At 57.5% G+C, this 18,912-nt stretch overlaps 1 protein-coding gene across 1 annotated transcript; it reads right to left on the bottom strand.

Moving 5' to 3' along the window:
* Positions 1 to 201: 201 nt before the first annotated feature.
* LOC125094841 (sperm acrosome-associated protein 7-like) lies at positions 202 to 17,674 on the bottom strand. The gene is made up of 6 exons (XM_047720423.1): positions 17,514 to 17,674; positions 14,173 to 14,235; positions 13,254 to 13,352; positions 12,291 to 12,383; positions 2,805 to 2,885; positions 202 to 409 (listed from the first exon to the last, which is right to left on the bottom strand). The coding sequence occupies exons 1-6, from the start codon at positions 17,599 to 17,601 to the stop codon at positions 324 to 326; spliced, it is 510 nt and encodes a 169-aa protein (XP_047576379.1). The 5' UTR covers positions 17,602 to 17,674; the 3' UTR covers positions 202 to 323.
* Positions 17,675 to 18,912: the final 1,238 nt, after the last annotated feature.

An 18,912-nucleotide genomic window follows, 5' to 3' on the forward strand; every position in this document is an offset into this window, starting at 1 on the left:
TTCCTCCTGCTGGATGGCCTTCCAACTGGGACCTTGGTCTTTCCAGGCCTTCAGGAAATCCCGACAGTACGCAGGTTCTGAGGTCACATTTCTTCAAAGTTCATCCTGTTAGACAATCTCTTATTTTTCAAGCTCAAATAGATTTTTTTGTTCTTATTTAAGGGAAAAAACCACATTGCCTTTAATTTAGTATCTAAATATGTTCATTTTATTTGGCACTCCTTGAATAAATTGATTCTTCTTTATACAAAATAGTGATTATATTTTACTTTCCTTCCTACTGGTGGGGATGTGTGGCTGTCCCCTGAGGCAGTCTTGGCTTCTCAGTTCAGGCCCAACTTCTGCTTGAGCTGTTTGGTTTTTCTGAACAAATATTTGTGCTTCTTTATTTTTTGCTTGAGATTTTTGCCTGTTTGGAGAGAGCAGATCTTCTTGAGAAATCCTAGGTGTTCCTAGGAAGCTGGTTTCACACCCACCTGTCTTTGTTCCCATCAGTGTGTACTGGGCCGAGCCCTGGGCTGCGAGACTGAGAGGGGCAGGTGGACACGGCACTAGACTCCCCACCTTGTGGTCCCTGGTCCACGACAAACATCCCTCCCGGGGCATCCTAGGTGCAGCCCTCCCACAGGTCCAGGCGGGTGGGTGTGTGTGGGAACCTCATCCAGCCCCCAGCAGCCCTGGAGGCAGGTGCTCTGAGGATCCCACTTTAAGGATGAAGTCCTGAGGCTTGGGATGTTCTCTCTCCTGCCCAAGGTCACCCCAGGCTGACACAGCTTGCTGGGAGTCAGGCGGGGGTCTGAACGCAGGCCAGGCTGCCGCCCAGCCCCTGACAGTGAGCCTGGGCCTCTGGGGCTGTGCCTGGTTGAGAGCTCACCAAGTGGCAGCTCTTCAGTTTCCCAAAGGAGCCACAAGTAGAGAGGGTTCTGGGTGGGGTGTGGGGAGGATGAGCTTGCGAGATGGGCAGCACCCTGTCCTACAGACATGCAGAGGATGGAGGGCACAAGACAGAGCTGGAGAGGTCAGGGCTAATGCGGCCAGAGGGAGCAGCAAGGTGTGGTTCAGGTGAGGCTGGCAGTAGGCCAGGTCGGGGAGAGAATCGGCAGGATCTTGGGGAGCATGAGGCCGTGACCCCGACGGGGGAGCAGCGCAGAGAGAGGAGGACAAGGTGGAGGGCCAGCCTGCCCCCTTTAATGCCTCACTGTCACTGCCTTCTGCCCCCAAAGCCAGTGGGGGCTCCTCTGAGCTCTGCAGCTGGGCGGGGCGGGGCCCTCCTCCCCTCGGGGGCAGCCCGCTGTGGACCCACGCCTGTGACATCAGGTTCCCAGAGGCCAAGGACCTTGGTCCCTCCTGTCCGCACACTGCTGGGAGCAGCCCCGGCCCTCGAGGAGCGTCCGCTGCCCATCCCCCAGAAGTCCAGGCACGGGGCGGCCTGCAGGGGCTTCGTCAGGTGGAAGGGCCCTGCCTGAGACATTTGAGGCCTCAGAGACTTTGTGTTCTCACGACAGAACTCTCCAGTCCCCGGGAACTGCGAGTTCGGCAAAGTCTCTCACGAAATCTGTCCCAGCAGCAGAAACTGGCTGGGTGTCAGGCCCAGTCGGTGAATCTACCATGAGTGGAGCAAACGCTAACCTCCCTTTCTACCTCTGATTGCACTGGGGGGCCTGCTGCGGGGAGGTGCAGACTGGGGGGCCTGGGGTCTCGAGGCCCCAGGGCTGGCTCTGGCCCCGTGGCGTCAGGGTGGCTCCTGCTGTGCTTGGTGACCACTCGCACAACCGGGAGGTCTCTAGGGATACGTCTGGGACTCCGTCTTGGCCGGCATCTACACGGAGGGCGAGAGGACAGGCTGGCCACAGTGACCATGATCGGGAGCTTGGAGGAGGAGCCGACGAAACGGGGGAGACCCAGCAGTGTCCCGACAGGCTGGAGCGGAGAGGCCGTCGAACGGTCCCCTGGAATGTGGGCTCCGCGAGGGCGGGGCTGCGTGTGTCTGCGTTGTGCAATCCCGAGCCCCCCGAGCAGCGCCCGGCCCGAGGCGGGTGCTCAGCAAACACTAGGGGAAGGTGCACGAAGCTGGCCAGGTTTAAACCGTTGGTCCTGTGCTTGGTCTACGAGGAGCCGATGCGTGTGGCTTAGCAGCCACATTTACAAACCCTTGCAGGTCCTCGTGAACACTAGCTCGAAATTAGGGTGTGATGAGTCCCCAGACCAGCCAGTCTTGGGGTACATCATGGGTGTGTGGTGGTTAGAAGGCTGGAGGAGTTGATTCGAACCGTCTACGTGACTACGGAGTCTACCTGCGAGAGGCTGGGAGGACAGGAGGAGACTGGCCTGGAGAAGAGGCTCAGAGGTGTTCTGGAAAGTTCCAGGGAGAAGCATGGGGCCTGGGCAGAAGCCACCAGGGGAAATTCGTGGACCAACTCCAGCAGCTAGGAAGTTGGCTGAAAGGGAAGGGGTCGGGGATGCCCAGTGGTTGAGGCTCAGCCCCAGATGGGAGGCCGCCTGCAGTGAGATTTGGGGACCTTCCCAGGCCTGGCCATGGGGTATAGGTTGGCAGCCCCACATGCCCAGGATGTGGCCCTTGACTCCTCGGATTTGGACTCGGGGTCCAGGAGCCCTGCAGTGACAACACAGGAAACCCACTGGGAGCTCCCTGCCGGTCTGCCCAGGGACCAAGTCACCTGCCCCTCCAGAGAGCGGTTCCCTGGAGCAGACGGTTTACTTCTCTTCACAGCGGGGGACGTCCCAGCAGGAGCAGGCGTCCTCCACACTTATCTGTCACCAAGACGGTCCCACGTTCCGTTTACCTAAAGTTCTTCGAAGGTTGTCAATGATTTTTTCCAGAGCTGCTAGGCTTTTAATCTGAAATATTGTTTCTTTCTCCTCTTCTGTGGGAAAAATTAAGCACAATGGTCAAGATGTGACACACAAGTTGTGGTCTAATTCCAAACTCGGGTTTGTCCCTTCAACCAGGCTGTCTGGTGTTCCGCCAGGGCTCTTGGCCTCTCCCCTGCACTGTCTCCCCAGTCCCCGCGGCCCTGTGGCCCACCACGAAGCTTTCCTTCCTTCCCGTCCATTCAGAAAGGTGGCGGGAGCGTCAGTGGGGTTTCCTTTGTCCACACACACTTGGCTTGATAACAAGTGTACAACAGGGCTGCATGTGCTCCTCTCTCCCTCTACCTTCTGCCCCCTTGCCAGGCAGCACCGTCACGGTGGGACAGCTGGCTTTAAGAAGCCAAATGTAAGACTGTGCTAGAGAAGGTCAGCCATGGGGAAAAGGAGAAGCGTCGCTGTCAGTTCCATCCTGCCGCTCAGCAGCCCGAGAGAACCCTTCCAGCCCAGGAAGGAGAGCCAGTGAGTTTCCGACAGGGGTCTGCTTTGGTGACCAGAATTTCACATTAGAGATTCATTTCTTGGAGTCTACTCTAAACCCTCTTTGCCTCACAATCCCGAGGCATGGCTCGGAGGACGATGTTACGTTGACTATACATTTACGTCTTTGGGGAGGTCAGTGGTGGAGCTCAGTGTACTCCACGGACAAGGAGTCCAAAACATGTGGGTTGCTCAGCATGTGGAACAAAGGCACTCAAGACCAGCCCTCCGCGAGCCTGTCCGTGTGTCTGTCTGGGGCAGAGGCTGGAGCTCAGGGAACCCCTCCGAGGGGGAAGCCCCCACCTGTGGCAACAGGAGCGGGAAGCACCCTTGCTCCCGGCGGCAGAGCCTGGGTTGAGGGCCGAGCACAGAGAGGAGGGAAGCCTGAGGGGTGCCCCAGCTGCGCTGAGCCCCAGGGGCCCCAAAAGTGTCCCAGGGCCGGCATCGGACCATTTTTGACCTGCATCGTCCTTTCTAATGGCTCAGCCTAATCCATTGGTCCTCAGGGAGGTGTTCTGATAGGACGCTATAGCAGGTGCTCCTGGATGGCCCAGCCCTGTGTGGCAGGGCCTAGGTCTAAGGCTAATGGAGGCCACCTGCCACGTGTCCCACTGTGGGATTTACAAGGTACACCCCAACCTTTCTGGACAGGACCTTCAACCTGTTCCCCACCGGGCAGAAACCGGGCTGCCCCAGGCCCCACCTCCCCACCCCATGGTAGGTGCCCCTTTCCTGGCCCCTTTCCAACTCCATGTGTCCCAGTGACACCCCCAGGCAGAGCAAGCACAGCGGTCTTCTGGAGGTGCTCTATCCCAGTGCTGCTGCTGTGATTAGGGGGCAGCTTTCCGAGTAGCCCCTTCTCCTGCCTTCCAAGGAGGTGGGTGGTGGGGCTTCCCTCTCACCCACCATCACGCTGCCCTTCAGCCTTCCCTGCCTAGGGTCCTGGTGCCACGGTGTCTCCCTGTCCTTCATTCCCTCTGTCCCATTGGCTGCCAAAATCTTAAAGAAGTTTCCTACAAGATGGGAGAGAATATGGACTGAATCCTGATGTCTATACTGTGTGGGTCCTCTACAACCGGGACCCAGAGCAGGAACCCTGCATGGCCTGAGGGCACTGTTGATCCCTAGCTGGTCGATGGCCTTTGCTCTGCTTCTGAGCCATAGGATGGACTCTGTATGTGTGGGAAGGCACACTGGAAGAGCCCCAGAAGTTGGTTCCTTTCCTGGGAAGTGGGGTGTCTGCGATTGGCAAGTGACCTACGAATTGTGGCTGGAGGACCAGAGACAGCAGCCCCTACCCAAGCCCAAGCCTATCCCAGCCATATGCCCAAATGGCTGGAGTTCCACCGTTAGAGATGCATTTCTTTGAGAGATTTTCCTTGTTAAGCTTTCTCTGCTCAAACACTAATAACCACCAGCAGAACGGCCCTCTGGAAATTCAGGGGGCTGATGGCAGCCATCCCTGGCCCAGGAAGTGGGACACACCACTGACCAGATGATCAGACTCAAAACTGCTCTGTGTGTCCCTTAATCCCGGGGCTTGAAGTATTTAGCCCTACAAATGAGGTCATTATTTGGAAAAACGATAAAGGTGGGTCTTAAGGAAGGGACGGCACACGCACATGGAAATGGACATTAAGGCCATTGTTGATGGTAGCCCAGAGCTGATGATGGATTTCGGGAAGTGGGCACACCCCTGAGTCTAGCCAGAGCCTGAATGGGCCACCCCCAGGAGACTGGCTGCCTCCACCTGTTCCACCTCTGCTCTCCCGACCAGGATGGGGGCTGACTCACACCCCCAGGTGGCTTTCCTGAATCAAGCAGATGGCTTGGGCGTGAGGACGGAGGAGGAGGAGGGCAACGGCCGCTGCTAGGTGGAAGGTCATTGGGGGAGGAGAGATCACTTTTTCTTAGTTCAGTCCGAATTTTTGTTAGCATTCTTCTGCGGGTAGAAGGTTGGCATTTTACAGAACTTTTTGAAAAACCCTAAGTGGGACTTCTGGTGTCCTCTTCCTAGTTGAGTCTACTCTCCCACCTATCCCGACTCAAACCTCTACTCAGAATGCAGGAAGGAAGCAGCTAAGACTGCTGGGAAAAGAGCAACACGGGCAGGTATGGAGCTGTTGGCCACGAGGGGAAGGAGTTCATGCATCATTTGTTTCCTTCCTGGCTTTGCTCCGAGGCTGTGAGGCTGTGACATGGGCCCCAAAACTCGAATAGAAACTCCATCTTTCTGGCCCCAGGAAAAGGAACCCCTGAAAGCCTGCGTGTGCACCAGGGAACTCGGGAAGAGAGAACTCTGGAGAAATGGACTTCCTAGTTCCGTGTGTGGAACCGCACCAGCCTCAGTCCAACCCTGGAGCTGCTGCATACACAAGACATTCTAAATACAAGAGCAGATTCTCCGAGAAGCAACATGTTCAAACCACTCACAACTGGCGAGATCAAGTATGCCGGATAAAGGCAATGAGATGGCATGGCGTGCTGCAACCAGAACACCGACATTCTCCGGAGGGTTCGGTCGAAACAACATAATGCTCACCATGTCCAGGATTCAACACACAATTCCTCAACTTAGAGAGAACCAGGGTGTTAGCACCAAATATTGGGGGGGATGTAATTGACAATACCAGCCTCAAGATGACACAGATGTGGAATCATCCAGTGAAGACTTCAGAGCAGCTGTTACAAACGCACCCCATGAGGTGAAGAAGAATGTGAAGGGGTTCTCTGAGTGCGGCGGGGGAATGGCTACACTACAGAACTGAAAGGAAATCATGGAGCTAAGAAAGAGATGTCAGAGACGAAAATTTTACTGACAGGGTCCACAGCAGATGGAGGCTCCAGGAACTGAGGACTGAGCTGCAGAAATTATGGGAACGAACCTGGAGAGGAAAATACGGAGAGAGTGAGTGGAGTCTCAGAGACCCGTGGGACAATATCAAAAGGTATAATGTATGTGCAATTGGCATCCTGGAAGAATAAGAGAAAGACTGGGGCAGAAAAAATATCTAAAGGAAAACATCCTAGTGGTAATGTATAGGTGTTGAAAAAATTGTAATTGATCAGAAACTTTTCCAATATATGAAGCTTCAGGTCTAGGTGGTTTTAGTGGTGAATTCTGTTGAGGAAGAAATAATGCTGACGTTAGTCAAACTTTTAGAGGAAACAAAGAGGTGTCACAGGCCAACTCATTGTGTGGGGCTAGACTGTCACCGAAACAGGACCGCGATATTATGTGAAAGAATGACAGGCCGGTACTTAGGAATACAGATGCTAGATCCTTAGCAGTATTGGAACTGGTGGAAAATGTGGAGGAAATCTTTGCAGGTGGAACAAAACAAAAACTATAAAACAAACAAAACTAAGGGAATTAATGCATCACGACTCAATGGGCCTTATCCCAGGAATGCAAGGTTGGTTCAGCAGCCAAAGCCCACTGTAATCCATCATTTTAACATAATAAAGAAAAGGAACTGTCCAACCATTTCAATACATACAGAAAAAGCCTTTAACAGAATTCACAATAAAAACCCTCAGTAGAATAAGAACAGTGGAGAACTTTCCAGACTGATGGAGTCCGTCTACGAGAAACGTGTGGCCAAACCTCAGACCGCATGATAAAGGACCAAGCCACGTCCTGTGGAGGCCTGGAAGAATCTGCAGACACGCTCTTGTGTTTAAGACCTCACGTCTACAGTGTCGTGTGCAGTCCGGGGCCCCGGGTGGGCTCTGGTTCATTTCTGGCAGGCGGAGAGTTTTAACTCTCCAGCCCCTCCAACAGTGGTGGCTCTTTGCTTGAGTCCTGAGGGTGTGAGTCTGAGATGGGGTTCAGAGCCTCGCAACCTCCCCCAGCAGCTAGGGTAGAAGATTCCGGGAGGTGCACAGACTTCTGGCGCGGCCTCCGTGCTAACCAGTCATCTTGTTCTCAGGCCTCCTGCCCTGCCCCTGCCCCCAGGAGAGGCCTGTGGAAAGGAGCTGGGAGACGGGGTAAGATCCCGCGCACGCTGATGTATGGTCCACACTTTTAGGATCAGCAAAACCTTAACTGGTTTCTTCCTACCCACTTGCACCGTACCACCGAGCTCTGTCAAAGCTGTCCCTCCATGGGCAGCCCCCCCGGTGGACTTGGCATGTCAGCTCTGTGTGGGGCTCCAGAGAAGCCGTGGTTTTGTTGTCGTTCTTTCACTGTTAGAGCGGGAGCCGTGCTCTTGGCCGCTTTCTTCCCAACTAGAAGCGGACATCTGGAAGCGCACGTATTGTCCCTTCTGGGTCCTTCTGTTGCTGGCTGCTTTTACTCTCAGCCATGGTACGTCTTCTGCGTGGGGACGGTGGGCTCACCTCTGGCAGGGCCTGTGGCTGGGAGCACCACGTGTGGCCTGCGGGCGCTTCGCCACACTTCTATGTTTGCTTCTCCCCATGGTCTCAGCCGTGTCGATGCCAGAACCCGGGCGCCGCGCTGTCAGCCTCGCCTATGTGAAGGATGGAGCCCCCATGGGCCTGCTTCTAAATTTTCAGGCAACATCAGTAGACACTTTGCTAACTGGAAGAAAATATTAGCAGCATATATCACAGACAAAAGATTAACATCTGTAATGTATAAAAATTTTTAAAAATTCAGGTATAGAAAAATGAGAAAAAGATGTTAACAGATAATTCAGAAAAATGTGCTAAAACGACCTGTCGACATGAGAACATGCTCCAGCTCATTTGTACCTACAGAAACGTGAACGAGAACAGCTCTGAGATGCAGTTTCTCACCTATTGGGTTGTCAAGAGCTGGAAAAGTAGGATGACTCGCTCTGTTGTCCGGGCCGCGGAGAAGGAGGCACACACCGCTGGTGGGAGCCCAAGGGGGCACAACCTCCTGTGGGCTATTGGGGCGTTCAAAAGTGATGACACACTCCCTCCTCTTCCCCTCAGCAATCCACCAGTGGATTTCCACCCTGAAGACACACATCCTACATATGGAGACACCTATGCGAGAGTCACGGCTTACAGCGCCGTTTGCCGAGTGTGGGAGGAAAGCCGAAGGCCCACGCGTGGGACGGCGTTGGAGGAACTACGATCCGGCAGCAGGGCGCGGCGTGTACAGAACTAAGCAGCTGCACACACTCCTCCGAGGAAGACTCTGTAAGCCCATGCGGGTGACTTACAATCCACGGCGTCGGGTCGAGAAAGGGAAGCGCCAAATATCTATATGGTGTGGGACTCTTCACACACGGACACAAGGTTAGAGGAAAATGCGCACCATCGCACCTCCGCAAAGTGGCTCAAAAGCATCTAAGACACATGACATAAAACGGTAAACAGAGTGATCTGCAAAGAAAGGCGCACGCACTTGGGACCTGCTCGTTTATGCTCAAGGAAGCGTGGGAAGGATACACCAGGAAAGGATGAGCTGGTCACTAGAGGAGATGAGGCGGCAGGTGGACAAAAGGGGCCAGGGCACGTGGTCCAGGAACCGGGGGAGACAGTGCTCTGGGGTACATGATTTTTTGTATAAGAATCATGGCCGTGTTTCGTATTCTCTGAAATACGGAAGTAAAATCAACCTCGATGAAAAAGGGACCCAAAAGGGACAAGAGCAAGTAAATAACAACCACAGCAGAGGGTGGGAAGAAAAGAACCGAAAAGGAACTTTGGAAACAAGCATCTGACCGTGTGTTGTAGGGCTGAAGAAGGAAGTCTGTACCCACGCCTGGCCTGCGAGTTACTGCCTCTGTTCTCCTGGGGTGGTCGTTGCTGAGAATTCCTCGGTCGCTTCCATGTGTCCTCGATGAGCCGATGGGTGACGTGCTGTGTGAGACTGAGCTTTCTCGCAGGTCAGAGGGAGGAGCTACAGGTCTGTGGGATCGGCCTGAGTTCATTGTGCCCAACCCCTGAGCAGGGAGCTGTCGAAACACAGATCTGGGTCCACACACGTCCTTCCTGGCTCTGTGTCCCCAGAGGGCCGGATACAACACCAGAGCGGCAAACACATGCAGCCCTGACCCTGGCTTCCCACCACTGCCCTCCGGGATGGGCTCTGAGCCGACCTGGCTGCCCCCAAGCCCGGGGCAGGGAGAGTGTATGGGGCGGGGGGGACTGGAACATCTCCCCATGTAAAAAGTGACGCATTCTCAAAAGCCGTGGCAATGGGCTGCTCTTCAAACAACAAAATCGGACAAATGGAAGACATCGTCATAGTGGTTGGTAACCCACGGAATAACCCGCAGCAGCCGATAAACCTCCGTACGTTTACCTGATCCAGAAGAAACAAGTCAACAGAGACCTAAGGAGGAACCGCTCTTCCTTACACACGCAGGAGAAATGGGGGAAAAAGAAAAAAAAAATCACCTCTTGGCAAATACTACAGTCATAATTTTTGCAGGTAAGAAGCAATGGATGCAACGTTAGTGAAAATATGGCGAAACATAGGATATTGGGCTGTCTGCGCGTCTTTCCCCAGAAGAATGATAATTGTTCACAAGGGGAGAAAGTCAGCTTGATTACGGAGGAAGCTGGCGCGCAGGGCCTGGAGTGCGCTTGGAGTAAACGCTCCGAGGACGAGGATGGAGCCACGCCTGCGTCACGCATGTCCTCGGGGGACCCGCGGAGGGAGGCTTTGCAGCAAGGCTCGAACGCTCTTGCCCCACAGGCTAACCTGAATCCGGCCATGGGCAGAATTTGGACAGTCCCCAATGGAGAGAGATGCTATGAAGTAGCGGCCCAGGGCGCTCCAAGGTCATGAAGGACAGAAGCCGAGCCACGGCAGGAACCACGGAGGTGGCGGTTAACTGGCGTTCGGCATCTGGATGGATCCCGCTGACCCCCCGACCCCCCGGAGAGGCATTGGTGAGGTCACTGGAAGAATTTGGATCAGGTCTGCAGGTTACTGGCATGTCTGCCTCAGGGTGAACGTTCCAGTTGTAGTAACTGCTCTCGAGTTACCTAAGACATGACCGCTGGGAAAAGCTCGGCGGAAGGACACAGAAAACGTTCTGTACCACTTCCCCGGATTTTCTGAGTCTAAAATGATTTCGCAACGGAACTCTTAAATGTCGCATCGTCTGTGTTTCCCCCATTCTGTTGCTCTGTTGGCCGACGTGCCGAGCCTCGCTCTGGTGCCCGCGTGCGTGCGCGCGCGCACACACACACACTCAGTAGCGACCCGTCCTCCACGTGCAAGTGGCCAGAGGCCACCTGCCTGTCTGCACCAGTTTGCACACTGATCTCTTTATTGCAGTGGACTGTCCTCAAGTCTGCTGAGGACACGGCCCTCCAGCTGCACAGCGATTTGCTCCCTGTCCCCACTGTAGCCAGGAGGCCTTAGGGCAGACAGTGGGGGAGACAGCCGTGCCCCCCCCCCAGGGGAGGACAGTGCTCTTTCAGGGCCCGCCAGCTTAGAGACCTCATCGGCACCCAGTGACGCCATCCCTCCTGGGCTGCTGGGCAGTCAGGGCTCCTTGGGGCCACCCCACCCCACCAGGGCTCTCACTCAGGCTTCTGTGGTGACCAGGTGGGAATGCCAAGGCTTTCTTTCTCCTGGTACCTCTTCCTGCCCCTGGGTCACACCTCCCTGGGTGCGGATTCCCAATCCACCTCTGGCCCTTCACCGAGCCATGCCTCAGTTTCTCCATCGGAACAGCGCTCTCTATCTAGGAGGCTGTTGCCAACGTAGGGAGGAGGCCATTTTGTTAGATCGAGGCCTTCGCCCCGGGGCCCAGAGGAGGGCAGTGTGTGCGCCAGCAGCTTGGGGCTGTGCGAGAAGGGGGCTCTGCAGAATCTTCAGTGGGCCACAGAGGCCTCGGGGCGCACATGCTGGTCTACATGCCGTCTGCCGCTGTCCACGCACGCACCACACTTGTGGGAATTTCAGGTCGTTCTGGGGGTGGGGCTGGGCACCAGGACCCCGTGAGCCGGTGGCTTCTCCGATCCCTGCACCCCAGACACCATCTCTCCCCTCCCCAGCTCTCGGTCAGCTCAGGTTTCCCTGTCGTTGCTAATCTCCTCCTGCTTCTCCAGCGAGTGCCGCGGGCGCGATGTGTGTCCCTGAGGCCGGTCCAGCTCATGGGCTGTCCCGGTACAGACCCGCGCTTACCATCCCCTGACGCACACTCTCTGCTCCAAGGCTGCCTGGCGATGCAGTTGATCTCCACGGCCCTTTCCCGGAGTCCGTGGCTGGGACAAATCCAGGGGACCAGAAATCTTTCTTGCAATGAGCCTTCTACGCTTACGCCACCCTCCAAACACCAGCGGCTGGGGCCCGAGGCCGGACTGAAATGCAGATTCCGGGTCCCCCTGCAGAGATGCTCAGTGGGGCTGGGAAGTAAGTTTTCAAGTCAAATCCTCCCTCTCCTGGGCCTGGTAGCGGGATGTGGTCCGGCCTCCGAGCCCAGCACCACGTCCCGCAGAGCAGGTGTCCTGTGACCTATGCAGGCGACCTTTCCTCTGCGCCATCTTTAGGGTAAAGGAAAGATCTGTCATCCCGTGGCGCCCATCGGAGCCTTGGCAGACTGGAATTCATGTCAGCCACCTCGGCTGTTGGAGGGACGCTCTCCCCCACTCCTGGGGGCCTCCCTGGCTGGGGGGAGCCACTGGCTCTCCCCACCCACCGCGCCCAGGAGGGACACTGACCTAGCTGAACTGGGAGGGGCGGGAAGTGTGGCAGCCCTTCCTGCAGACGGCCACCTGCCTGCGGGGACATCCCTGTCTTCCTCCCCCAGGCCCTGCTTTGCCAGGGCCAGGGCCACGGGCAGGGGTGGGGGCTGGACAGAGAAGGGAAGTCTGCCCGCCGGGATGGGGAGGCAGAGAGCAGCCTCCCTCTCTGGCCACACTGTCACCCTCCACAATGTGATTGTCCCCATTGGCCTCTGCCTGGCTCCTCCGTCCTCCCACTGGGTTCTCGACGCAAGCAGGGGTTACGGGGTTGCATTTACCATTGAAGAAAAGCCTGTCTTCATTCCCAGAAGAGACTTCCTTTCCATGTTCCTTATGAACATCCGTCTTAACACTTTTTTTAGTGAGGACACCTTTGAGGAAGAACACGGAAGAAAGAAGGAAACGAGTTTTGCTTGCGTGTCTACGGGCGTTCCGGTCCACACTGAGGCGCAGGGACTGCCGGAGGCCTGGTCAGGTTCTACTGAAAAGGTGCGGTGGCAAGTTCGCACGTGAGGGAGTCTGGCCTCGTCTGACCTCCTTGCCCTCAGCCGGGGGCCTCGGCGGTGTCGGGCGACGCCGTGCTGGGAACTGGGGTTTACATCGAGGCACGACTTCAAGGCAGGGCTGACCTCTCCTGCTGCTAATGTAGTTCGTGCACAGCGCGTGGATTCGGATACCGGCTCCGCCCCCGCCCGGTGTGGCCCCGACACTCGCCTTGGTTCTCAGCGAGCTGGTTCTCGGGTCTAGGTGCCTTCCGGACACTGCGAAGCTGCCCTTGGGAAGAGCACGTTCTTTATCTTGGCTCACTACCCGCCGGGTGGCCCTGGGTTGGTGCTTCAGACCCTAGTTTCATCCCCCGTGGAACGGGGTCAGGCTCGCCGCCCACCCTCTCAGCAGGCTTAGGTCCGCGTCCGTGTGCCGACGGGTGGGAGCTCCTGTTTCCATGTGCCCCGGGAGCCCGCGTTGGCTAGACCCCATTCGCAGCCCGAGCACAAGACCTTGCTTGCGTGTGCACCCCAGAGACCACCCCAATGTAGGGGGAACTCGTCTCTGCCAGCCCAGGCCTCTCAGTCTCAGGAAGGTTCTAGAAATGGTTTGGGACAACTGTGTCTTTCTCATTTTCATTTGCTTTTGCCCCAGAAGTAGCTGGCCTTCAAGAACGTGGAATGATGGGATCGTGCCTTTACCCCCACGAACCCAGGAATATACGCAGTTATAGGTTCAAAAAAATGTATACTTGCTTTCTTTCCTCATACTCGCTGTTGATTTTGGTGGTGGTCTTTGTGTTATAAGCAACGATGAATTACTTGGATCTAAGATCTCTTGGACTAGAATTTCATCTTGGGAAAAGCACACAAAGTCATGTTAAAGCCAGCGGTACAGGACAATACGCTTTTGCTCTACGCAGACCTAAGGCCTCCTGTGAGGCCGGGACTGGAAACAGGGACTCGAGGAGCACCGTGCACACGGGTCGGGGACCACAGTGGAGGTCTCCCCCACCCACCCCCCGACAGTGCGTCCCTCAGGGCACCTGTGAGCTGTCCCCTGGTCGGCCCCGCCCCCAGAGCACCCTGGATCTTTCCCCATCCTTCCCCCACCACCCCCAGTCTCTGCCCCACGCACAGGCCGGGGGCCTGGCTGATGCCCTGCGGCGGGGAGCTCTGAAGCCACAGGCTCCGTGGCTCTCGCTGGTGGACGACACGAGCCTCGGGAGACACAGATGTCCCCCTCTCACGGCTTCCCGCTCTCCCCCGGGAGAGGTGTGGGGTGGAGGCGGGGTGCAGGAGCCTCGTTTCCCCTTCCGGGCTTCTGTGGATGAGCCCCACAGCGTCGTCAGAAATCCTAGTGACTCTGTCTTTTCTTTTCCCCCGGTGGTCGGGATCTTGGGTGGCCGGCCCCAGGATGGTGTGGCCCTGGTGACTCTGGTCCCGCGGGGACCGAGATGGTCAGACCCGCCAGGAGTGCTGGCCAGCCCCTCTCCTGGTCCTGGGGGTCCTTCACTCCTGCAGGGCTGGTTCGCGGGACTCGGGGTTACCTCCCAGCTCCGGCCCGACTGCAGGACTGTGATTCTAACTTCAAACCAAATCCCAGCCTCCACCCTGTGTGTCCACTCACCCTCCCCCCCACACACCGGATATCTGATACGAGGAAGCCCCTTACCAAATACTCCAGCCACGTTGTCATCCAGAATTTTTAAATTTGATGGCGTTAAAGTGGTGCGACCTGGGGGAAAATAAATACCCTGATAGTTTAACAATTCATTGAATCTGCACAGACTTCTCTCTCCGTAGTCTCAGTTTTGGGGTCCCCGCCAGCCTGCTGCTGAGGGAAAGCCCTGCCTGGGGTTCCCAGGACCGGGCTCTCCTCTGGAAAGTGGTGAACGACGAGGCTGTGTTTGGAGGGACAAGCCCTGAGCTGGGACTCCTGCCCCCTTGGACAGTGCTCACGGGCACCGTCCCTCAGAAGGGAAAGTCCTTCCTGGCTCCAAGGATGACGCCCTTGCAGGGGCTCTGAGGACGCTGACAAAGAGGGACATGCATGTCCTTTTGTGAAAAGCACACCGTTGCCTCCTCTCTGGCTCCAGTAGCAGGTGCTTGGGGAGACCCGGGGATAGGAATCTGGGGAACTGGGAGTGCGGACTGCTGTTCCCTCTGGGGTTCCCTGGTGGGGAGGGGTCCCAGACACACCGGCCACCCGCTCTCCCCCCGTCGTCAGCAGAGCGAGTCCAGGTGGTCTGTCTACAGGGAAGACGCGGGGTCTCGTGGGGGAGACGGCCGGGCCAGCCGTGGGCTTCCGTGGGATCCCTGGACCCCGACCTGCCGCCTTCCCGGCCTCGCGGGCCCAAACCCGCTGTGCTGGGGACCCGGAGGTGTGCGGTGGCTGATGCCCGTCTCCCCTGTGGCGGCACTGGCCAGGGGCTCCCTCCCACTCTTCTGGCTCAGAGCAGGGCTGCCCCGGTCCCTGTCCTCCACTCGAGGTCAAGGTCAGCCTCTCATCAGGCCTCGAGGTCGCGGCGGCTCCCAGAGGGGAGAGGGCAGCCCCGGGACCGCCGCAGGCCCGGCTGCGCGGATGGAGCGTGCACGCGCCTGGAGACGCTCGGGTTCCAACAGCAAACCAGTGACGACGCTGATTTTCAAATGGGTTTAATGACGGACAATCTGCATACCAATGGACTCATCTGCGCGCGGAGGGCTCGGAACAATGCAGGAAATGTCTGTGAGAAGGTCTGCGCTGAGATGACAATCGCTTCGCAGTGTGCTGACCTTCCGCAACGCGGCAAAGAAGTACGGTTCTCTTTGGATGAGGCATTAATGAGTCATTAAGAATGGGTACAGCTGCGTCTGCAAGCACTTTGTTAAAAATATTCTTTTCATTTTGTGTCTGTCCCGTAATTATAAGGGAGGCTTTGTGCGAGTCAGCCAGTGAGCGTGTGCAGAAAAATATTTATGTTTTGTAATATCCGCACGGTTTCTGAAGTGCGTTGTCGCCGGTGGCTGCTGGGCTGTGGTTCGCCTGTCGTCACCCCGACCGGCGGTGTCTGGGCTTCGAACCCCCGGTGCCGGAGCTACCAGGATCCGTTGACCACTCTTCCTCCCTGTTTGCACAGTGTCCATCCCGGCCAGCGGGGAAGGGCTCCCTGTGGACCTCCGTGGTCGTGCTCGGTTAATTCTTTGGGGCAAACGAGGCAAACCAGGCCCGCGGCTGCCGCCCCCGTCTCTCCCCCGGGTCAGGCTGAGCCGTGTGGCCGCCGGCAGCGGTATCCGCGGACACGGTAACCCCCGGAGGCACGAGCGGCGACAACTACCTCCGTTTTGGCCTCAAACCGTCTAACTGACGAAGAGCTTCTTTCCGGCTCATCTCCTCTCTCAGGCAAGCATCGCAGAGAGCAGAGCGTCCTCCGATGGGAGCCGACGCTGGCCCCTCAAGGGTGAGGCCTGCCCGGAGCCGGCCGGACCCCGCCCAGGACGGACCCTGCGACAGGGACCCGCCTGACCTTTCCGCCCACCTGCCCGCACTGGCCTCTGGTCCCGTTTCCTCCTAGAAACCGCGAGCGCTTTCGGCCCATCGGAGCTGGTCTCTGAGAGGCTGGTCCGGGGTCCCCCTGGGGTCGTCCCCACCACTGTCCCTGCCTGCAGACCTGGTCAGCGTGAGGGGCTACCGCTGGTCTGCGTGGGGCCACTGTGCCCCGGCTGCGAGCCGGAGGAGCCCCAGGGCTGGCTGTCGTAGACGACGGAGGGACGACGGCCCTCACTGGTCTTCTGAGCCGGGGAAGGCCCTGGTGGTCACCTGGGGGCTCCCCGGCCCGATGGGAGGGCAGGTCTGGGAGGGGACAGGCCGCCTGTGGCTGCCGCGGGCGCTCCGTCCGCCCGCACTGAGGGCCGTTCCTGGGGACGCGGGCTCGCGACAGTCGTGGGACGCTCGGCCCCACCCCCGTCACAGACCGTTCCGCACCCACGGCCGCACGAAGGACGCCTCAAAACTCCGTTTCCATAAGGAATGGAAGCTGGGAGCAATCGTGTCTTCCCAGACCGCCTGCCTTCTCACCCCGGCCCGGCCAGCTGGCCCGTCCCCTCGGGTCACTGTGGGCGCGGCAAGGGCGGGAGGGGGAGTGCTGTGCGGGGCTCGGGGTCAGCACCCCTGCTCCTGCTCCCAGGGGTGTCTCTGCTCCCAGGAGAGCAGCACTGACCCCCGCAGGACGCTCCAGGGCCCAGGTGTCCACCTCTAGGAGCTGGGGCTGAGGACTGTCCCGTCCCCTTTCCTTCTGTCTTTGGGGACCTCCGAAGAAGGTGAACGAGGAAGCGGGTGGCCAGAGCAATGAGCTTCCTGGCGGGAAGGGGGGGTCACGGGGCACCCCCTTTCCTGCCACCCTTTGTCCTCATGTCCTGTGAGTCGCAGTGTCCCCATCGGTCCTGGCCTCCCGCGCTGCGGTCACCCTCCACGCAGAAGGGGCCAGGATGGAAGCACTGGAGCTAGGGGTGTGTGGGGACCTGCCCGGGGGGTGACTGGAACCGTCCCCAGCAAGGGCCTCTGGGGCGGCGGGGACTGAATCCGGCTGGGGCAGCGGCGGCGAAGGTTGCTGCTGTTTTGTCCGCGTGTGAAGGACGCTGGGAAGTGCAGGAAAACCGCCTTCCCTGCGCCAGCAGCGGTGCGCGGCCCGTGGCGGCCTCCACACTCCTGGGAGAAGCAGTCTCGTGTGTGCGGAAAGTGCAGGACACCCCCCGCGTGTCACGGGGACCGGGCTGGGCTTCTCTCGGCTCCTCCTGCACTTTGGGTAAATGAGACATTTTCCGTAATGAAAACGGTCGCGCACGCCCCTCCTACGGAGTTCTGGATCAACAAGGCTTCCAGGATGGAAACCTGTTCCACACGCTCCATCCTCCCCCAGAAACAGATGAGGAGGTAGACCAGGAATCCCAAGGACCCGAGGGACAAGCTGTGGTGGCCGGATTCAGCCCCCAGAAGCCAGCATTTCTACCGCTGCGACATACGCTGTGACCAACCTGAAAATATTTTTACTGGTTGGAGCCTGGCTTCTCGCCAGCAGGACAGCAGCAGGATGAACAGGGTGACTCCTCTAATCCCTGCCATGTTCCCTCCAGCCAAGGAGGAAGACCTTCCCCTAAGGCCCTCAGCTTGGTCTCCGGGAGACCGTGGAATGTCCGGGGACCTGTGACATCATATCGGCAAGTGAGCCAGGTCCTGTCCCATGCGTGGGGAAGGATGGGTCATGCTCAGGGTCTGTGACTGGGAAGGAGTGGGAGGCTGGCTGGGTCTCAGAGATCCGGTCTACTCGCTCCTGTTCTGGGTTCTGGCTCCTTCTTCAGGCCTGCGGATCTCCTGTCTCTGTCCACAGCATCTTGGAAGCTTATTGGTAACGCAATCTTGGGACCCAAGTCAGATCTCTTGACTTAGAACCTGCATTTGCACCAAATCTCCCGGAGATGCCCGCACACACTAAATTTGGGAAGCCCCGGCCTGCAGCGGTCATTACTCTGGCTTTGGCAAGGGGAGAAAAGGTTTTCTTTGACTCTCTCACGGTTCCTCAATGGGTCTAAAAATTAAACTGACAGACACAGATTAACAGGAGAAAGGCATACAAATTCATTCAAGACACATTTTATGTGACACAGAAGACAGCATAAGGGCATGAAGTCAAGGAGAGAGTCTGCTGAGTGCTTTATGCTGGGTTGGAACAGGAGCTGTGGTAGAGGAACGGGGCGGGTGCAGGCAGGAGTAGGAGGGGAGAGCCGTGAGTGGTGGGAAACAGTGGGGTCGGCTTGTTAGGGTTCTCTGTGTCCCTTTGTCTTCAGAGATATGGACACTCCTTCCTTCGGGGTGTAAGGTCTACCTCTCCCATGAGGGTTTTATGACCTGTTTCAGGGGACAAGGGTGAGGCATGTGGAGGTCGGAGTAACCTTGCTGTGGCCATGTTCTCAAACTCCTTCAGCTTAAGGTAGTCCATACGCTGCTGTGATGTGTTGGAGTAGCTTCTCCTGAGCTCCACCACTCGCCCATCTGAAACTTCCCTGGGAAATCTCATGTTCAGAGCTGATCAACCCCCACCCACTGGCCCGGTCTCCAGGTCCTTGGCGTTTGAACGGAAACAGACAGAGAGTAAGGCTACTGGTTGGAGCACACCATGGAGTCAGTTTCTGAGGCCGGGGGCAGTCGCTGGAGATTTCTGGACGTGGGGCTCTAAGCATCTCCAGATGGAGGGAGGGCAGGGGGTGGCAATCTGACCCGTGTTCCTGCTTCGCAGTTTTTCAGCATCTCTGCTGATGTCATCCAGAGCTCCAGTGGCCTTCCCGGTGGCCCACCCTGCCGCCGCTGGGAAGGCTGTCTGAACGTGAGCTGTTGCACTGATTTCCGGAAGGTCATATCAACTTGTCCAGTGTCCAC

The sequence above is a fragment of the Lutra lutra genome, chromosome 3, assembly GCF_902655055.1.
Source record: "Lutra lutra chromosome 3, mLutLut1.2, whole genome shotgun sequence".
Lineage (NCBI taxonomy): Eukaryota > Metazoa > Chordata > Mammalia > Carnivora > Mustelidae > Lutra > Lutra lutra.